Raw genomic sequence first — 19,945 nt, forward strand, 5'->3', positions numbered from 1 at the left:
CAGGTGGCTGCTCTAGGGGATAGCTAGGGATGGAGAGATTCTCCCGGAACTCCAGGACCAGGAGATTGCGTGAATGATCGAGGCGGGCAGTATCCTTGGCCCGTTTGATCGCTTGCTTCTTGCGGCGATTTTGGGACAGAAAAATTACCGCACTGGAGCTGGACTCCTCGGTATTGATTCCGAGCATTAACGTCTTGTAGTGGCAGAGTAGTACAACGTATGTATTAGCTTGATAGGGTATGGAATAGAGACATAGTGGGTATGTTCTCCTTTCTATGATCATTAATCATTATATTTCATTCTAAAGTCTTTCGGGTCGTGAACTCAAGCTATCCTGGCTCGCTTCGTCTGTGTCTCGCCATCAATGGAGTCGGCGCTTTTCCTGCGCTTCTTTTGATTCATGTCGCTTGTTTCTCGATCCATAGAGGCTTTTAAAGAAGAGGCGAGGTCGAGGTCGACGAGCCACATCGGCTGGCTCAGAATACCGTCAGGTCCTGCAGTCGCAGCATTAACAAAGAGAGTCTTCCCCGGTTCCAATGGGTGTTCATCCTCTCTGCAATGACTCGTCCTACAAGTTGTTGGCAGATCTCCTTCCGCCGTAGCTTTCTCCCGAGTAAGGTTCGAAATAAGAACTGACTTTTCATTGTCAATATCCGAAAAATGCGACGGGTTTTCCGAGATGGTTGGCCTCCAAGAGACAAACTTCGATCCCCATCCATTATGCACATGGCCGAAACAATGAATCTTGGGTTGTGCTCGGGCGACAGCAGCAAAGAGACTCCCGCAGCCTATTCTCGACTTCTCTGCCGTCATATCAAAAAGACCCTTTGGCGGACCGTGAGTGATAACGAGGTCAGTTCCCCTTGGGATATCGAAATCGTGGGTTGAGCTGTATTGGAAGCCCCAGAGGTCGTCTGCCGATGAAGGCGATGGGGTATATGGACTCGCATATACGTTGAGACAGGTTCCATTCTCGAGGGAGAAGGAATATGTTCCTTCTGTAAGGAAGTGGATGTCGTATTGGGCTGCCCGTGATAATAGCTCTTGGGCTTCACCAAAACTACCATATTCGCTCGTGACGAGATCTGCGTCAAGTGTTTCGCCTGCTAATCGATTTGCTTCATCAAGCTTTCTCTTTAATACAGGCACGTCCAGTGAGAAGTCATGGTTGCCAGCAATGACAAGTTTTAGAGGAGCGTCGATATCCTTAAGCAGCTCGATTCCTATCGTGAACTCGTCGAGCTTTGAGTGCTGGGTGAGATCGCCACAGTGGACAACCACATCAATTTTTTGTTGCGGGATCTGCCGCGGCCTTTGTCCGTGAGTGTCGGAGAGGACGAAAAAGGTCGTTTTGATATTTGCGTGGTTCATTTTCAAGGATGTTGTTCTGTCAATGTATCCAAGTTTGGGAGATAATAAGAGTTGATGCTTGCATGGATGGAAATGTGGCTCTTGGGAAACCGGGGAGCGTATAAGTGAGAATTGGATAAAATTTTTGTTTCTGGGAAGAGTTCAGAGAAAGTATCTTCACAAACGGGTCCTTATAGCACCCTATCTTGATTATGAGCGTCCCATGTGAAATCATCACTTGATATTAGTTTCGTTAGTTTACGGATTATCAGCGCTAGTGAAACTGTCCGACACCTTTTTTCATGCTTAATATAGATCGGGCCACGTCGTCTTCGACTCTTTGCATACGAAAGATAATCCTCAGCTCCTCGATAGACTCGTCTTGGGAATTGCATTCCTTGTTCTTACACGAAGGCAGTCGACGTGACCTTGGCTCCAGAAGGCGGTGTCTCACGGGTCCCATCAAATTTGCTAGTGTCATCCTGGCAAGAACAGCAACTAGACATCGGATAGTACCAATCGTAAGTAAAACTCATGTGATTATATGCAAAGATGCAAAGACAAATCCAATTCACACGAGGAAAAGAGAACACAAGAAAACACAATACCACATGAATAGACCAAATTTTTAACGGGCGAAAAGAGGGGTCTTCCTCGTATCAACAACAAAACCGACTCTACACTTCAACAGTCTTCTCGCCAGTGACAGCGACTTCGTCGTCTTTTTTCCCCAATATACTCTTCATCACGTCCAACAGCTTCGTGGAGCATTCCTCCATGCTATGGAGGACTTCCTGAGCCCGCCAGGCTACGAACCTGTCCGGCCGAACAAGTACGGCTCCAGACTCCTCCACGCCTCTGACCTTCTCCCACGCATAGTAAAAGTCTTCCCAGTCCTGGCGAAGCCCAACTGAGTGCACGTCGACGGGCACGCCGAGCTCGGTCGACACCTTCGCCGCGGCATCCCTCCAGGCATCACCGCCGATACCGGTGAAGATGACAAACTTGCCATTACCTGCCAGATCTATGGTGGATGTAGGAGTCTCTGGGATGGTCTTATTGAGCCAGACATGAGGGAGGCGCGATCCGGGGTAAGTGTTAGCCTCATGGTAAAGGACGGGATTCTCAGCGGTACGTCCGGTCCACGCGAAGGGCTGGGCCTCATCAGCATCATAGATTCCGAGACCCGAGTAATGCTGGTTCATCTCGACGCCGAGGCCATGGAACTCTTTTGCTGTGCCTTCGATAGCTTCACGAAGGGCGCGTCTTCTCTTCTGCCCTTCTGGCGTGGCTGACTCGAGCTCACGTTGGATAGCTTGACGCTCAGAAACATTTGTGGGTAGGGCGCCTATGGCGTCCCAAACGTGAAAGTGGTCTCGGAAACCTTGGTTTGCACGGGTGATGATGCTGCGGCCCACAGGCTGGCGTTCAACGGTATATGTGTCGAGGAGGGAAGGGGACGCAAGGCCTTTGTGCACATAGGCTATCTTCCAGGCGAGGTTGAATGCGTCTTGTATGCAAGTGTTGGAGCCGAGGCCATTCATGGGTGGATGACGGTGGACTGCATCTCCGAGACAGAATCTTGAGTCCGGGGAATGGTTAGTTGATGTACTAGCCGGGGGAGGGAGGAGGCGGGTCCAGGTGATGAAGGAGGATCTTACATGTTTCTTCCCACGGAGTATTTCTCCGCCACGATCTCGTTGATGTACCATTTTGCGACGTTGAGAATCTCAACAGGAGTATCATCACCGATAAGCTCCTTCACGCGTTGGAGATATTCTTCATTCGTAGGGTTCATGCTGACATCGGCGTCTCGACTTGGAAGTAAGATGAACATCCACTCATCCCAAGGCTTGACCATCCTCACTATAGCCATCCAGCCAAATTCGGGATGTTCGCGATCCGGCTGCATAACCCAGTGCAGATTACCGCGGCGCGAATCGACAAGATGGGAGAGATCTGCTTTCACGAGGACGTTAATGGCAAGGCCTTGCCCGGGCTTGCGATCCAACGGGAGGTCGATCTGCTTCACGACTTGGCTTCGCGCTCCGTCAGCACCAAAGAGATACTTTGTGCGGATCTTGTATTCGAGGTTGGATATCTTGTCGCGGATCGTCGCCGTGATCAAACTTGTCTTGGGGTCTTGCGTAAACGAATTAAGAACCGTGTTGAAGAGGACTTTGAATCCGTGTAGTGTCGCGTAACGGATCAGGATAGGTTCGAGGAGGGTCTGTGGAATGTCGGCAGGCTCGCATGGACTCGCAAGTTCGTAGTCCCCCTATGGACCGTAAAATTAGTATACTAAGTCCAGGCCCAGACACAGACATGGTAGCTTGTCTGTTGATTCACTTACCTTCCTCATCGGATCGTTTCCCCAGGAATAAAGCCGCGCATACTCGGCACCGGCCATGCTGTGACACCACCTGGTATGGATCATGCAGTGTCCCGTGGACGCAACCTGCTTGACGTCTCGCTCGAGTCCGATGTCTCGAAGGCATTCTATAAAGCGTGCACAATATTGATTAGCTATAGTTAGAAGACACTTTCATAATATTCTACCAGGATAAAACGTACCGACCGCGGCCATATTGGTGATGTGTGCGCGTGGAGTATTGGCAGTGCCCGGCGCGGCACCGATCATGATTCCGGTAAGTCCTAGAGTTATTCTACCTGTTAGTACTCCTTCTTTCTCAGTGAATTGGGGGTGGACTAACCATGCGAGGCCAGGAAACAAGCTAAGGATGCGCCTGCTGGACCACATCCGACAACAAGAAAGTCCGTCTCGACGACTGTTGAGGCTCCATCGCCCTGTTCCACTGCCGGAATGCTGCCCTGGGCTTGGGTGCCATTGGTTTGCGAGCCCTCGGCCCCGTTGGCGTTTTCGGTGCTGATGTCTCTTGTGCTATGGGGAGACATTTTGTGATAGGGAGTCGTTGAGATGGAAAGGATGGAACTCAGTTCAGATTGCTATTGCACTGTTGAAACGTTGCTTGGAAGGATGGGGAATTGGACACAATAAGTACAAGGAGCAACTGGTCTTTGATAACGACGCCAGGAATCCGAATGTTTGATATTGCAGGCCTTCTCTCCAAGTGGCATGCGTCACATGTCTTCTAAGACCATGTTCGAGGCTCGATGGTGACCGCGTCTCCACGAATTAGAATCCTTTCATTAACATCTCATCCTATACCCGAATATCCAGCATCACACCCCAGCCGATCATATGTATTCGTAAAATTTACTAAGATCTTGACGATGCCCCTGAAGGTTCCACTTGCGTACATGATGGCCTGTTCTAATTGCTAGGCGTTTGTGGGGAAGCGTAAATATCCCGGGGTCTGACCCCGAAATTGGTCCGTCGACAGCCCCGGGGCCTTTTCCACATCTCTTTCTCCACGCCTCTGTACATACGGGCCGGACCGTTTTACAAACGGCCTATCGGAAGCTTTTCGGCCCATCTTTGCATACTCTTCATAGGAGGGTGATGATTGCCGTATGGATAATCGCCAAGTTGCCGTGATGAATTCCACCTGAAGCGGGGAGATCTGGTTGCAGCCCCACTAACACGGCATCTTAGTACGAGACAACCGTTTGTCTTGCCGATACAGGCAAGTGGATATAATGGAGCATGGCGAGGGTGATATTTAGTGCATCTCGATAATCTCATGGTCCTGCTTCTGTTGATCGAACTCATCGCGATCCACAACATCTCCCCAGTCAACGATATTACCACTCCGCTCACACAGACGAAAAAGATGGCTACCAACGGCACCAACGGTACCAAGTTCCGTAGGATCAATCTCGTACGTATTGCGCATGTCTATTACACGCACAAGAACATCGACGCTGCGAAAACCTTCCTCGATGACTTTGGTTTCCAAGAGACACTCACCTCCGGTACCGACACCTACTATCGGGGTACCGGCACCGACCCTTTTGTCTACTGCGCCACGGCCGGATCTGAGGACGTCTTTGGTGGAGCCGCTTTCGTGGTCGAGTCGCGGGAGGACCTAGACTATGCTGCCGAAACATTGCCAGGAGCGACTCCTGTCCATGAGATGAAGGAACAGCCTGGAGGTGGATTTAGAGTGACTTTCAAGGACCCTGTTGATGGGTTCCCATTCCATCTGGTGTATGGACAAACACCTGTGGAGGAGAGCGATGCAGGTTTACTTCAGAGGCGATTTAATTTTGTGAGTAGTCTTGATTTTTGCAGGGCGACTGGCCCTTTTTGATCCTGATTCTTATGACCATATCCGTGTTTCAGCCCACTCTCAAGACACGGCCAGGAAATGAATTCCAAAGATTCCAAAAAGGTGCGTCTTCAGCAGATTCTATTGAATACGCGGCAAGATCAGAGACAGGATTCCTTCCTTCGCGAGTTGAATGCTAAAATGCCGATGACTCGAGCAGGACCTGCGCCGGTGCACAAGCTAGGACATTTCGGGCTGTGCGTGACGGATTTCGCAAAAGCTTACAGCTTCTATACGACCAGATTCAACTTTGCTCCTAGCGATGTAAGCTCGAAATTTCACTCTTCTACATTGTTACTGGGAAGCGTTGATATCTAACGCTCGCTCGCTTGTAGCTTGTTCACGACGGCACGGGTCGTGACATTACTTCTTTCCTTCATCTAGATCGTGGAGAAGAACTGGTTGACCACCATTGCTTCTTCATCTTCGAGGGTCCTAAGTACCATGTCCACCACTCGTCGTACGAGACGTACGACTTCGATACTCAACTTCTCGGGCATGACTGGCTCAAGAACAAGGGCTACAAGAACTGCTGGGGAGTCGGTAGGCACATCATGGGCAGCCAGATATTCGATTACTGGTTTGACCCTTCGAAGTTCATCCTGGAACACTACGTCGATGGCGATCTGGTAAACTCGAGTTATAAGATGAATCGGAGCCTGGCTGCGCCTGGCAACTTGCATGTTTGGGGTAAGTAGCTATCCAGATGGAAGTCTTTTATTGCAGCGTTGCTGACTCGCTCCAAGGTCCTGATGTCCCGCCTGGGTTTTTGGAATAATGAATGCTACGGCGGCGAGGAGGCTGCGCGTTAGTGGCATAGGACGGGATGCGGTAGTCCAGTGAAATTTATCATATCTAGCAATGCTCCTAGATACGCAGGATTAGAATGTACAATTTCGACGAAATCCATCCCAAAATATCAGGCAGCGTCCCTTAATTGTGCTCCTGTTTAGAGGGACACCCAGAGTCCAACATAGCAAACAACTTTGTTATGCATTCGCAGGACTACGCAATGGCCTACCGGTGTCCTGGAAACCATAAGTAAGTGATAGGATAGATGCTGCAATACCACTGCCTATTGAAGGATCCATGTTCACCCCAGGTGTCACGGGGGGTTCAGGGAACTAGATTAAAGCCGCCTGTATCCACGTCTGCGGGGTCTCCGCAGATCTATATTCAAGGCCCTTCTCTCGCAGTGCCACAGGTCAAGTGGCCTGGCCATAAAGTTTCGTCACTATTCGACAGCGATTGCCCGTTACACCATGCAAATATCGTATTAAATGTGGCGAAACACCTCCTCGGTAACTTTAATCGGCAGGTCGGAATTGGAATGCTTCCTCCTGAGAGGTATGCTTCGCAGTGCGGTATCGCATATTCCCTCCGACCCAAAAACGGCGGGTTGCAGACGAAAATGTACATGTAGGTGAAGGGGATTCGGATTCTAGAACCCCTTTCTCTAACTTTGCTGTTGCCGAATTTGGTACCAGGCAAAGGTCGGTTCAAAGTGTACCTTGCTTTGACCACTCCATGGAACGTTAAGCAAGCAAGGACGTGGAGACCAAAAAGAGGAGAAAAGCGTGCACGCTATACGTTCGTGATAACACTAGTCCCATTTGCGAGTCTGGGGAGTCTGGGGAGTGGGGGCTGGTCGTGATCGGACATGGCGAACGGCGGAGTCGAAGTACACTCTGGGCACCCGGACGATCTTCGGTGTGTTTTTTCTCTACACCCAAAAAATGCTGGCCAGCTTTGCTGGCTTTCTGGGGTGGAAGAGAAACATGAACCAACCACACCTTGGCTAGCGTCGCTACTAAGGACTCTGCAGTCTGCATTTGGCAAGAATATGAAGTATGACGCCGCCAAGTGCTGTGCTCTTTAGACAGAGGAATTCGATCTTTGGCCACTTGTGCAGGCTCTATTCGCTTGCAAATACAGCCATTTCCCCCTTCTCTTGTCAGGTTGAGTGACCGAGGGGCTGGGACAAACAAACTACATGCTCCTCCGACAATGTAGAAGCCCGCCTAGCCAGAGTTTATATTGCCCTCTTAGCCATGAAACGAATATCCAATCGTCGCCGATATGTAGTGTACGGTAGGATTTCACGCAACAAAGCAAAACTGCAATTGCACCCATTGTGCATTCATTTCCCCGACCGATCCGGAGACCGTCAAGGGTCCGGGCGATCATTATTAATTGTAAATCGTGTAGGACTCGAGTACAAAGATGGACTGCCTCCCTAGAACTAATTCGACTTTCTTCACGAGAGACTCCCTTTTTGTGACCAGAATGAAGAGTGGTACGCCCTGGGTTCGAAGATACTCGATACCCACCGTGATCTCACTCCCCTGCCAAGCAGGGAGACCAACCCAGTATGCTGGATTACGATCACGGCCAGAACTGAACCTAGCTTTGCGTGATTCAGAACCTCGAATAATCTGGGCGTCGAGATCGAGCAGATCGGCAGTTGATCCAGCTCAAGACCCGCAAGCACCTTGGCGAAGCAATTGACTAATGATTACGGCTTGCTTATGTTACCTTGACGGGGGCAGAGGACAGGAAATATGAGCAGAGGGAATCAAGACAGACACAACAACATGCAGGCGAGTCTTTGTGTCTTCCTGTCTTCCCCACATGCCAGTCCGACTGCTGGGCGCAGAGCCGGACAGATTTCGGGATGATTTCCTTCCTCTATCCACCCATTCCCAGGGGGTTGGATACCCACTAGTCCATGTGTATCCTGTGGGATATCCCCGATTCGACACTAGTGCAAACGAACTCCCGAGGTTGATGACCACTGAACGCTCCCCGTTGGCTGCGCTCAACTTTAAACCCCGCAAGCTAACCCAGGTAGCATGGATCCCCCAGAAGATAGAGCTTAGAGCGTTCACCTTACCCTAGAAATCCAAATGCGGGGGTGAGCCGGGAGAATGGAGAAAAGTTTAGTGGCTTGGGTTCAAGCATCCTTTGTCGGTGATGGATGCCTCCTTTTCTGGCTGGAACAGTGCTTCGGTGTCCTGCATGCTTAGCTTTGGTTCCTACACCATGACGAATGAATGTGGATACTCTTCAGATCTGACGAGATAATTTCCTTCGAGGCTGTCTGTGATCTGCTCATCCTCGTCTTTCTCTAGATGAGGACAGTGAAGCCTGGCTTGTCTTACTCCGAGTCGAGGAGCCCAAGAACCAAATCTTGAACGGAATCAGGGAAACCACACAGCAAAGCATGCTCTCTGAGGCAGACGCGACCCAGGAAGGGTCTCAAAGATCCATCATTGCGTGCCATTCTTGTCGCAAGTAAGTCGCTCGCCCCGCGCTAACTATAAATGTATCGGATTAAATGGACTGACGATGGCGACTCGTAGACGAAAGGTCAAATGGTAAGCTCAATATCGGGACGTCGAATGTCGCCATCAGAATCGCTACTCCTAACACCAACTCTTATATCTCCAGCGACCGAGAATACCCCACCTGCCGCGTCTGCGAGCAGACAGCTCAAGAGTGCAACTACCCTCTCAGACCCAAAAAGCCAGGCCCGAAGATAGGTGGGTACATGCAAATTCCGTTCCCTGTCCCTTGGAGCCTCATACTGAGAGCATTTGACATCCAGGGTCACTACAAAAGCACAAGAGGCGAAACCAACAGCGGCGAAGTCGGGCCGTCGATCGATCCGAGAAGAAAGGGGATGGGGAAAGTCGCAAAGCCTCCTCTTCGCCGGGGAATGCGGAGATTGACGGAGAAGCGTGTATCGATGGCGGAGATCCCAATGAAAGCATCTCCTTCTCCGATCAGCTGAACTCGGATGCGCACTCGCAGCTGGACCCTGATACATGTACCGACTGGAGCGAGAAGAGACGAAACTCCAAGCTCAACATCAATAGCTTATCTTTCATTCTACATCCTTCCCACGAGACCTCGACGCCTGAAAAAGATCCGGGGACCTCAACGACAAAGGACACTCCGGTACATGAAAAGCAGGGAATCCAGCAAGCATGTCATATGCTCGGCTTCTCACAAGAAATGGCGCGGTTTATGTATGCCCCAAGATGCCATTCGCGACATTAAGATCACACGGGCACTAACGTCTCCAATTTCTATAGGATCCGTATCTACTTTAACCACATGGTCGCCATCAACCTCTTCCACGAGCCGACGTTCACCGACACAATTGCCAATTTCGACACGCCCATACACATCTGCGCTCTCATCGCAGCCATGTCAGGATTTGCTGCCAAGTTTTACCTAGCGGAGCTCGACGCCCATCCCGAAATGGAATTCCTACGATCCGAGGCCCCATCCCACTCTCCCGATAATCTCCTAACGCAGGCCCTCGCATTCGTCGACGAGGCGCTTGTCGAGTGCGACGACGAGCCTCCACCCATCTGTGTCGTCCAGGCGTTAATTCTCGCCGCGCACTGCAAGCTTGCCCGCGGAGTACGAGGAAAAGCGTGGAGACTTTTGGGAACCTGCGTTCGCCTGGCGTACGAGCTAAACCTGCACTTGGTCGATGCGTTGGAGGTATCGGACAAAGACGTAGACCCTATCCGCTGGCGCGACGCGGAGGAAAAGCGCCGCGCGTGGTGGGCCATCTGGGAGATGGATGTATTCGCTAGCACGGTCCGCCGTACTCCCACGGCGATCGACTGGACCCAGATGGAGACGCTGTTGCCGGTAGACGACGCCGACTGGTTCCAGAATAGACCCGCCCCTAGCGCATTCATGGAGCCGGACCCTGTTCACCGTTGGAAGGCCCTGCAGGAGAGTGGCAATCAGTCTCCCAAAGCCTGGTTCCTCGTAATCAACTCGCTCATGAAAGACGCGCAAGTAATATCGAGCCCTCGGGGAGTTCCATATCAACCGGACCACGACCAACGCCGACGCGCCAAGTTCCTCTGTCGCAACGGGAAAGGACCCCGCGTTAACCCTGTCGAGGAGTCTCGGCAGAGGCTAAGCATGCTTGAATTCTGTCCAGTGCTTTATACTCTCCTTGCCCGCGCACCTGAAGTACCGCAACCAATATCTCAGCTTCGAACCACCCGTGCCTGGTCAGATCGGGTCCATGAGACAACTTCATTGCTCCATTTACAACATATATGCCATGACGCAACTTGCGCGGTTGATGATTCATAGATTTGACATGTTCGGCACCCATACCCAGACAAAACAACACTCGAACCTCTCAATGCCACGGTCGCCAGGTTTCCAAGATGCAGATAATCTCGTGGCACGCCAATACTTTGAGGCCGCGGATAACATTCTTATGCTCGTGAGTCGTAGCTGCGACGATCACGTCCAGCACATTAATCCGTTCATGGCGAGCACTATCTGGCTCGGTGCTGCAGTGCAGCTGGTCAGGAAGTACATAGGAGGGAGCAACGTCAATCAGGGGCTGGTTAAGTCGCGGTTTGATGTCCTCTATCTCACCTACAAGAGGTGTGTCGAGTTCTGGGACACCAAGACAGCACTGGAGCAGAACCTGGAGTCCTTGGAAATGCACCTAGAAGGCCAGGAACAACCGGCAGAGTCTGGAGGAGGAGATTCCGCCCACTCAACAAGATCCGGATCTTTGAGGGACGATGCGAATGACCGAGTGACCCGCAGATATCCATCGTGGGCCTCGGAAACGTCCAACACCGCACGGCATTGCCCAAGCCTGTCCGGGACACGGCACACTCCGACTTGCCGGAATCGCGATTTCCGAATACACCCGGAGTCGAGTGAAATCACCACTTCGCTCCCTCATTTAGTCCCTAATAGCCCACCAGTGACTGTTATGAGTGAGAATTGCACATCTCAGCAACAGGCGAGCCCGATGCAAACCAGCAGTACCAGTCCTTTATCACGGCTGGATTATCTCAGGATGCACATGCCGATACCAGGAGAGGGCGAGCCGACCATGTCGATACTGGACTTCATGCAGATGTCGCGGGGCGACAGGCAGTTTATGATGGCCTCATCCCCGGGCAGTTCACTGCAGCCCACGGGTGCGTCGATAATAAACGCGGCGCTGTTTGACGCCCCGCCTGGTATGCTCTCGGCTGATGTTGTTCTGCCGCCGGACCTGGACTGGAGGAATTTAGAGTTGCCTATTGATATTCATGATGTGCTTTCAGGGCTGACGACTTATTGATGGTATGTTAATGTTTCAAATTTGTTTAATAGTCTTATTGGGCTTTCTGGCGTTGGGCTGTGTAACTTGGGAATGGAGAATGGAGGCAACATGATCGCACCTCGCTTTTGATTGTACTTTCTGTTGTATTTTGTACTATGTACTACTCAATGTAATGAATGCACTTAGTCTTTTGAGGAACAAGGCGATAAAACAACGTCAAATCCGTCAATCATCGGCATCTTGATCAAGTGCTCGATGTCACATACTGTATCGTACTCTACAGAGGACGCCAGTCCAACAGCCTGCCCATTGCCCAAGGTCTCAATGAAGTCCTCCACCTTTGATCCAGACTTATATAGCATGGGAGCGTCGCAAGCGTCATACGCCCCTGTTAGCCTAACTCGGCAACCAAGCTCTTCGCCAGAAACGGCACCCCTGGCAGACGAGAACGCGAACGACAAAGAGTGCCATGATACCTCGAAGTAGGTGATGTGCCTAGGGTTGAAGTGGTCGTCTACCTTGTCCTCAAAACTCTTCGGCATGATAATCCGCCTTCCTGCCCTCCTGACTAGTCAGGCCATCCAGGGAAGTCTTTCTGGTCGCGGGTTTCATATGGCGTGCCCATAGTCTGCGAATTCCAGTGAGGATGAAACTTGACTATTTTCCCCCAGCGCACCCAATTCGATCCGCAGAGAGCCCAGTTCTCGTAGCCCCCATCCCCACGGTTTTCGACAATCATCAGGCGATCCTTGGGCGCGGCGAATAATGTATATTGCACGCCTTCGAAGCAATGTTCGGACATGGTTTCGTAGCCCCATGCCCTCCATGGGCCGGCCACAATGACCGCATTGTAGCCCTGGCTTGAGAGTTGTCTCACAATAGATCGAGTGAATTGCTGGCGTTTTTCGCGTCTATTCTTGTTTTTATTTATAGTAGTAATTATCGTGGAGGCAATATTGGCTGCTAAGCCGACGATGCTAAGAACGCTAGCCGCCATGACATTGAGGAGACCGCGTGTTCTTATAAATAGTTAGTTCATAACCTCTCGAGCAGCGAAGGAAAGGTTCTTACAGGCACGAGAATTATTTGATCAACGGCTTAGAACACGGATTCACAGCATCATATTCCCTCGATACAAAAGAAGAGTAAAAAAAAGACTCTGGGTTTTATATCGCCGGTTTCAACTGATAAAAGGAGAAGTTGCCACGAAGCCCAACGAACCATCTTGGGCTTGCCAACTCTACGGGCGTATCTTTCTGCCCAAGTCTGTTACGTTCGCGATTCGACGTAGTCCTTGAAGCTTCCTCCTTCTTCACGCGGTTGATTGGCTATTGATGCCGCAGACTTCCCACAGAATTGGGTACGTCGGATCGGGCTCCTATAAAATGCTGTTGGCAATATGAGCGTGTGCCAGGCTTGTCGCGTGCTGTCTCCTCCTTCGCCCTGTCAAACAGATGCCGGCCTAGACATACTCGGACGACCGGGTCATTCCTTGGACTTACACTCCCTGGCTCGATTGACCAATATCAAGTGGCTTCCATTAATACAATTTATGTGCCGTCTATACTACCGCTTCTAATTAGCCTAGTGGTGCTCAATCTCCCAGTTTTTCACTACCTACGCATAGAACCCCCGGATATTTCACATATCGCTTAAAACTTCCTGGGACCACTTGTAATCTTATTACATTTTCAGGCTAGGGATAACAATTATCCTTGGCCTATCAGGGAGTGTCGCCATTATACGGGGGTAGGTAGACACTGCGGTTAATGTACGTAGAAGGTCCTAGAGAAGTATTTATGAATGCTCTGGCTCCATCTCGTCTTTTTCATGAGGCCTAGAGCTATCTTGTCTTGAAGCAACACCTGCGCCATCAGCCAACATGGCCCCAACACGATGGCTACTCGCAATTTCCCTCCTCGTCCTCCACTCCCTCGCGTTCGATCCTGTTGATATAGCCTTCATTCCAGACTCGGAGCCTCTCTCTCTTGATGCATCTGTTATATCCCATTCTGCCACTGTATTCCATGTCTCTGACGCTGTCCGTTCGGGAACCACCAGGGGAGTGTTTAGCAACCAAGTTTCCGTTTCTCTCCGAGTCGACTGCCCGTCCTCCAAGTCCCCGGAAAACGATGCGTGCCGTGCGGCAGGAATCTACCCGGCCAACATCTATCACACAAAACCCGATATTTGGGGAGGGACCACGACCTATCCTGCGGATAATAGCACGACAACCTGGCGATGCACAGTGGGATCCGATGCGGAGAGTAGCGGAGCCGAACTCATGGCTGACTGTTCCAAAACAATCGAGTCAGCCGGCAACGTACGGATCGAATCTACAATTTACGACAACTGCTATGCCGTGGCTCATATGTTACCTATTGTGATGACGGCCGGGGCAGACAAGATTGACCCGCCTCCGTTAACGGAACTCACGTACGACAGCGGGGCGGTCGTCACGCTCACAGCTGGGGCATTTATATCAGGCTACAGTAAACTACTTTCGTTAGGGGGATGCCCGGCGAGCGAAACCACGATGTGGGCGGCCTCCGTCACCGCCAATCCGGGACAAACGCAGACGGCTCCGGGTTCGGAATCGCCGACCAATGGGAGTTCTGAAGAGAACGCTGGGACAAGGAGACTAGGGGGTAATGTCTTATGTGTTGGAATCGCCGTGGCTGCCCTCGTGGCGGGCTTTTTAACTGAGTGACAATTCGACACTCCCATCCTATGGACTTGGAAGAAGGATCATGTATTATGTTTTGTTTCCCCGAAATAAAACTTGATTTCGTTTTTTTACAATATTATCCCTAGAGAGAGATTGGAAGCTGCCGGCCGATGTAAATCACATACATTTGCAGGTCGTCAACCAAAAGGCATCATCTCACCTCCACTACTCGGGCGATACGATTCCCGGCCTGTCTCGTATTGCCGGTTGGGCATCTGGAAGCGTGATCACGGTCGTCTGTGGATTGCTCTGAGTCTACCTCCGGGTGGACATGGCAACTGTAGCGGAGCCACTTCTCCTCACTCGGCCACCCCGTCCTTCCGGTCAAAGCTCGCGGGACTTGGCCAACGGCCGCTCTACTTTGAACACGCCTTAGCGCCTTTTAGTCATCGTTGTCGTTCCGGAGTGGTACTTTTGCGGAGCTTCGGGGCGGCAAGCCGATCAAACACCAGATGTTGCATTTCTAAGCCGGAAGCCAAGGTTGTTTTCCCCCCTCTGGTTGGAAGCCCCGCGGGACAATTATCAGCTCTTTCTACAAAACCTCTACCTTCATTCATCTTCATGCTCAAGACAGCGAAACCCGTTCGACCTCATACCTCATAACTTAGATCGCCATCTCATGCCTCAACATCGCAATCATGACTTCCGAACTACCTACCGTACGCTGGGGAATCGTGGCCACTGGTCTCATTTCCTCATGGTTCGCCGCCGACATCATCCGTGACCGAGCCAACAAGCAGGCAAACCACATCATCCAAGCCGTCGGCTCCTCCTCCCTCGACAAGGGTAAAACCTTCGTCGAAAAACACATCCCCGGCACCTCACCTACCGTGTATGGGAGCTATGAGGAAGTCTACGCAGATCCCAATGTGGACGTGGTCTACATCGGCACCCCTCACGCTTTCCACAAGAAAAACTGTCTCGACGCCATCGCGCATGGCAAGAATGTGTTGTGTGAGAAGGCCTTTACGTTAAATGCCGTCGAGGCTAGGGAGGTCTTCGCAGCGGCCAAGGAGAAGGGTTTTTGTTATGGAAGCCATGTGGACCCGGTTCTTTCCTCTCGTGAAGGAACTCCAGAGGCTACTTCATTCTGAAAAGGTTATTGGCGATATCCAGCGAGTATTCTGTGACTTCTCGTTGGTTCAGAATATCGCCTCGCTGCCTGCCGATTCTCGACTCAGGAACCCGTCTCTCGGGGCCAGCACCCTCTTAGATATAGGCATCTACAGTCTTACTTGGGGCCTCGTGACCCTCGACAACGGTGTTGGGGAAACCGCTGAGAAGCCCAAGGTTTCTGCTCAGCAACACCTCCTCGACGGGGTCGACGCCGCCACGTCCATCCTTCTCCTCTATCCAGGCAGAAAGCAGGGCATTCTGACTTGTTCAAGTTTCATCAGGGGAGGTCAAGAATTTTGCCGAATCGAGGGGAGCAAGGGAATGATCATTGTTCAAGGCGGCGCTGCCTCGTGTCCCGAATCTTTTACTGTGAATATAAACGGACAAGAGCCGAGGAAATACAACTTTGACAAGCCGGGCTTTGGCTTCTACTTTGAAGCAGATGCTGTTGCAGCTGATGTTGCCGCGAAGCGCGAGGAGAACTCAACCATGCCGTGGGCGGAAACGATTCGGGTTTTGGAGTTGTTGGATGAAGCGCGGAGGCAGGGTGGTGGAATCTTTCCACAGGAAGAGAACATAGAAGGGAAGGGACCGGGAATATGAGGAGCCAGGGCAGTCTAATAAAAGCTTAAAAATTCTCGCAAGGACACATATAGGGTAGGTGTAGCCCGTAAAGACAATTTTTTAAGAATCTATTGCACCGACAATACTGCCCTTTATTAAACGAAGTTATACCTTGAGCCCATATCAACGACCCGTGTTCTAATTGTCACGACGTGGTCAGACAGACACCCGTCGAGACTCGGTCCGGAAACCGGGTTTCGGAAGTGACATTATGCCTTGCTTTGCCAACTGTCCTACATCGCAGGGCACATCATTCGCTATCCTTCCGAGGCAGTGAATGTCGATCATTACCTCTGGATTATTCCTTCCCCTTAGGTGGGAGGTCTGCGCCTCCTCAACCCATCGAATATGTTTTAATCAATAAATGGTTGTTAGTCTTATCGAGCGACTTCTATTTTCTTTCTATTTCTTTTCTATTAGTTCTTTCTCGTAGATAGGCCGGTTTTAACCCAAGATAATAGCAAGACGCCTTTCATTGCAATATTCTACTAGCACCATGATCACGAACCAACGCTTCCTCTCTATTACTTTCATTATACTCCTCATCCGTTTCCTTGAAATGATATGGACAACCGACCCGAATTGCAAGGCCTTATCTGGGCTAGACATCCACCAGCATGTCCACCATCCATCATTCTGGCCGCTCACAGTAGCCTGTCTAGCCTGGCTGGCTATCCTCACCTCTAGATCCAAGAACGGCTCAACCCCGCAAGAGACCTCGCACACTGACAGCAGAGTATGGCGACCCCGACAAACCTTCTCCAAATGGATGCAGCCGTACCTGTCATCGCGCAGGTGCCTGTTTGGCGCCACACTCACTAGCGTCGGCGCCGCTGGTTTAGTCTGCGTCGACTCGTACTGGGTCTTGGTTACCGCCTGGCGAGTATGTGTGGGCGGGTATAAGCTGTGGCCCGCATTGTCGACCTTTTGGACCCATTTATGTTGGTTTACATGCGTGATGGTGCTGGTGGTTGCGGCCGGCGTCGTGGCCTTCGGTGTCGGCATGCTGATTCTATTCCATTTCGCGCTCACGATTGAGCTTTTAGCTCAAGTCTTCCAAGATACGAAGAGGGGAATTAGGTGGGGATAGAGGCTGCCCCAACGGCATTGAAGGGAACACCGCTACAAAATCGAATACAGACAGTATTATGGTTGGATGAGGAGGAAAGCGTCTTCACCAAATTGATATCGCTTGTATTGTAGTTTAATATCTAGCAGTCGCACCCAACCCCGAGTTGGAATATTTAAAATATGTTAAGAATTAACATTTAGACTTCCTGAAATACCAGCGATTCCAATCATTGGGCTTCGAGGAACCATTCCCTCTGCGTTACCGCCACCACTAGTAATGAGGCCTTTAGGGTATTGCTCAGGGTTACTTTAATAGGTACTGGAACGATTTATATTCGGCGTATTCCTCGTTACGTTGTCTCGATCAACTATCTCATCAACCGTTCCGACTAGTTGGAGGTACTCTCGGCCGACATATGCACTTTCTCTGATTCTTTCTTCCTCGGTAGCTACTTAGAACGCAATAACTCTTCTATATTCTATTTCCGAGGTTGTTTCTAGTGAGGAATAGTGTCCCATTCAACAGAATAAAGTCTATATGGCCTCGCGACCTACACTAATGTCAAAACAAGCCAGAGGTTTTGTATTCCAATCTCGAGCTGGCTGTCTTCCTTGAGTTCCAAAGGTGCAAGGTACTGTTGTAACGACCTAAGCTGGCCTCTTGCGCCGCTATCGCCCGCAGTGTTTGCACATTGTATCAACATCTCCGCAGACGTCCCCACGGCCTGTCCAAGCTCCTCCGTACTCATAATTTTAGCAAATAAGCCCCTAGGCTTGAAGAAATCCTTATTCGCAACTGCCAAATCCGCGGTCGCCCGCTCCCGTGGGGTTTGTTGCCTCTGTGACACTGCCGATATCGTGGAAGAGGGAAGGGTGACGATCGTGCGGACAATACCGAGGGCGGCGGATAGAGGAATGGACACAGCACCCCTCACGGCGCCGACTGTCATGCCAACGACGTTTCCACTTTTGGCGTCCCTGGAAATACCCTTCCCGATGTCTTTGGCGTGGGAGTAAACATCCCTGGCTATTTCCTTGGGCGTGTCGGCGAGTGTCTTGGTTGCATCGGCAGCATGGGCCAGGGCTCTCTCGGAAACATTGGCGGTCAAAAACGCCGACAGCGTATTGAGGAAGGAATACCAGCTTTCGCTTGTGATACCGTGACGCAATAAACTGGGCGGGTATGCTATTACAAAAGGCGAGGCAGTCTCCGGGCTAGTCTGCGGAATCGCGATGGGCTTGTGGCTGGAGGACGATGCATGGCGGCCGGTGTAGCTAGGTGGAGGGGCGGCAGCAGGAAAGTTGAAAGGTAGGTCTGCAGTTGGCCCCGAAGTCTTTTGGTCGGGTTCGGGAGCTGGCGTCGTTGATAGCCCTTCGTCGTACGGAGGCGGCGCCTGCTCAGGGACAGGGCGACGCTGAATGGCTGCCTTTTGCTTCTGTTGGTTCGGTTCCATCCTCGAGATTCGGAATCAAAAACACCTCCAAGGCAAGACAGCGCAAGTGCAATTTGTTGATGGCAAAGCCAATATGTGGTGAAGCGAATGGACGAAGAGCACTGCGAACGACATAATTCCATTGATGTTCCGAGAGTCCGTGACCGCTGTTTGCACAGACTCACGTGAGCTCCAATTCGGCAGTGCGGTGCCGGGAGGGAGCTCATCGAGCGTACTTGCAACACGTCACCGTTGGGGCTGATGGTTACATCAAACAGCCATGTACGGCATTATATTATACGAAATATACGACTAGCAATTCCAGGTTCTCATTGGGGTGATGGAAGCGGCGCATTCCGTTCCATTGCTAAGGTGAGTGCGCGTGCATTCTGTGCCATTTCACCACTCTGGCTTGACCACTATACCTGGTCGAGGATAGCGTCGATCTGGGCAATTACGACCAGCTATTGTTAAAAGAGGATCTATACGAGACTAAACGACGCTTTTATACATCTACCTAAGCTTGCAACCAGGCAGAATGCGGCTTTGTAGGAATTTAGCAAAGTTGTAGACTTCTTATCGATAACATTTGATAGTATACTGTAGGGGGATAAGGTTTTACTCTTAGAAGTAATAATAAATATCATGCTTTGGAGAATATAAATATTTCTACCTAGAGGACATTCTCCTAGGATGGTCCTATATGACAGCCTTGACTGAATCAGCATAGCTAGATGCTTCAGCGCTCCAGCTGAAGCCGACACAGAGCGCGAAGAAGGTCCGTCCTGCCAACCTGATTGAGCACTCCAAGCTCAAATCCGCAATGGATCACAGTTCCGTGGCTAGCTTCTGGAGGCTGGGGCCGTCCTAAGACGGTTCCCTACGCCGACATCCCACAGTCGGCCAGGACTGGTGCTTAAGACAGTGAGATACGACTGGACTAACCTTGGCTTGGAAGGCCCTTCTAGAGTGCCTCATTATAAGCGTCTAGAACTGCATCGCCGAGCTCGAGGGGTAGGGGCGTAGAGGCCAGGGAAACAAGCCAGTGGCACCCGAGGTCACTCGTCAAATCTGAGATTGCCAAATGGCAGAGAGTTCAGGCAGGAGCCAGTTGGTCAACACGTTCTCTCCTCGGTATATTCGCCTCAGCATGATGCTATGTTGCAGGTACGATAGAAGGATGTGATATCTTTTTTTCGCGACCGAGCTTTTCAATGCGGGTTGGAGAGGACTCTTCGGAGACTGTCCTAGCCCCGGTACC

General features: G+C 51.0%; 3 protein-coding genes and 4 pseudogenes across 3 annotated transcripts; 3 read left to right on the plus strand and 4 right to left on the minus strand.

The window, feature by feature from the left end:
* Positions 1-324: 324 nt before the first annotated feature.
* Positions 325-1,371, minus strand: SAPIO_CDS0367 (annotated as a pseudogene; the record flags this gene model as incomplete).
* Positions 1,372-2,027: 656 nt separating this feature from the next.
* Positions 2,028-4,266, minus strand: SAPIO_CDS0368 (putative 2,4-dichlorophenol 6-monooxygenase; the record flags this gene model as incomplete). The annotated part of the gene is made up of 5 exons (XM_016783170.1): positions 2,028-2,931; positions 3,012-3,628; positions 3,704-3,849; positions 3,925-4,005; positions 4,065-4,266. The coding sequence occupies 5 exons, from the start codon at positions 4,264-4,266 to the stop codon at positions 2,028-2,030; spliced, it is 1,950 nt and encodes a 649-aa protein (XP_016646370.1).
* An 839-nt stretch (positions 4,267-5,105) lies between these two features.
* On the plus strand, positions 5,106-6,381 carry SAPIO_CDS0369 (uncharacterized protein; the record flags this gene model as incomplete). Its single annotated transcript, XM_016783171.1, has 5 exons — positions 5,106-5,543; positions 5,618-5,666; positions 5,764-5,867; positions 5,939-6,293; positions 6,350-6,381. 5 exons carry the CDS (start codon positions 5,106-5,108, stop codon positions 6,379-6,381), a joined length of 978 nt encoding a protein of 325 aa, XP_016646371.1.
* Positions 6,382-8,826: 2,445 nt separating this feature from the next.
* SAPIO_CDS0370 lies at positions 8,827-11,730 on the plus strand (annotated as a pseudogene; the record flags this gene model as incomplete).
* A 550-nt stretch (positions 11,731-12,280) lies between these two features.
* SAPIO_CDS0371 lies at positions 12,281-12,709 on the minus strand (annotated as a pseudogene; the record flags this gene model as incomplete).
* Positions 12,710-15,078: 2,369 nt separating this feature from the next.
* SAPIO_CDS0372 (Dimeric dihydrodiol dehydrogenase) lies at positions 15,079-16,159 on the plus strand (the record flags this gene model as incomplete). The annotated part of the gene is made up of 2 exons (XM_016783172.1): positions 15,079-15,489; positions 15,587-16,159. 2 exons carry the CDS (start codon positions 15,079-15,081, stop codon positions 16,157-16,159), a joined length of 984 nt encoding a protein of 327 aa, XP_016646372.1.
* Positions 16,160-17,802: 1,643 nt separating this feature from the next.
* Positions 17,803-18,705, minus strand: SAPIO_CDS0373 (annotated as a pseudogene; the record flags this gene model as incomplete).
* Positions 18,706-19,945: the final 1,240 nt, after the last annotated feature.

This window comes from Scedosporium apiospermum (assembly GCF_000732125.1).
Source record: "Scedosporium apiospermum strain IHEM 14462 chromosome Unknown SEQ_SAPIO_0022, whole genome shotgun sequence".
NCBI lineage: Eukaryota > Fungi > Ascomycota > Sordariomycetes > Microascales > Microascaceae > Scedosporium > Scedosporium apiospermum.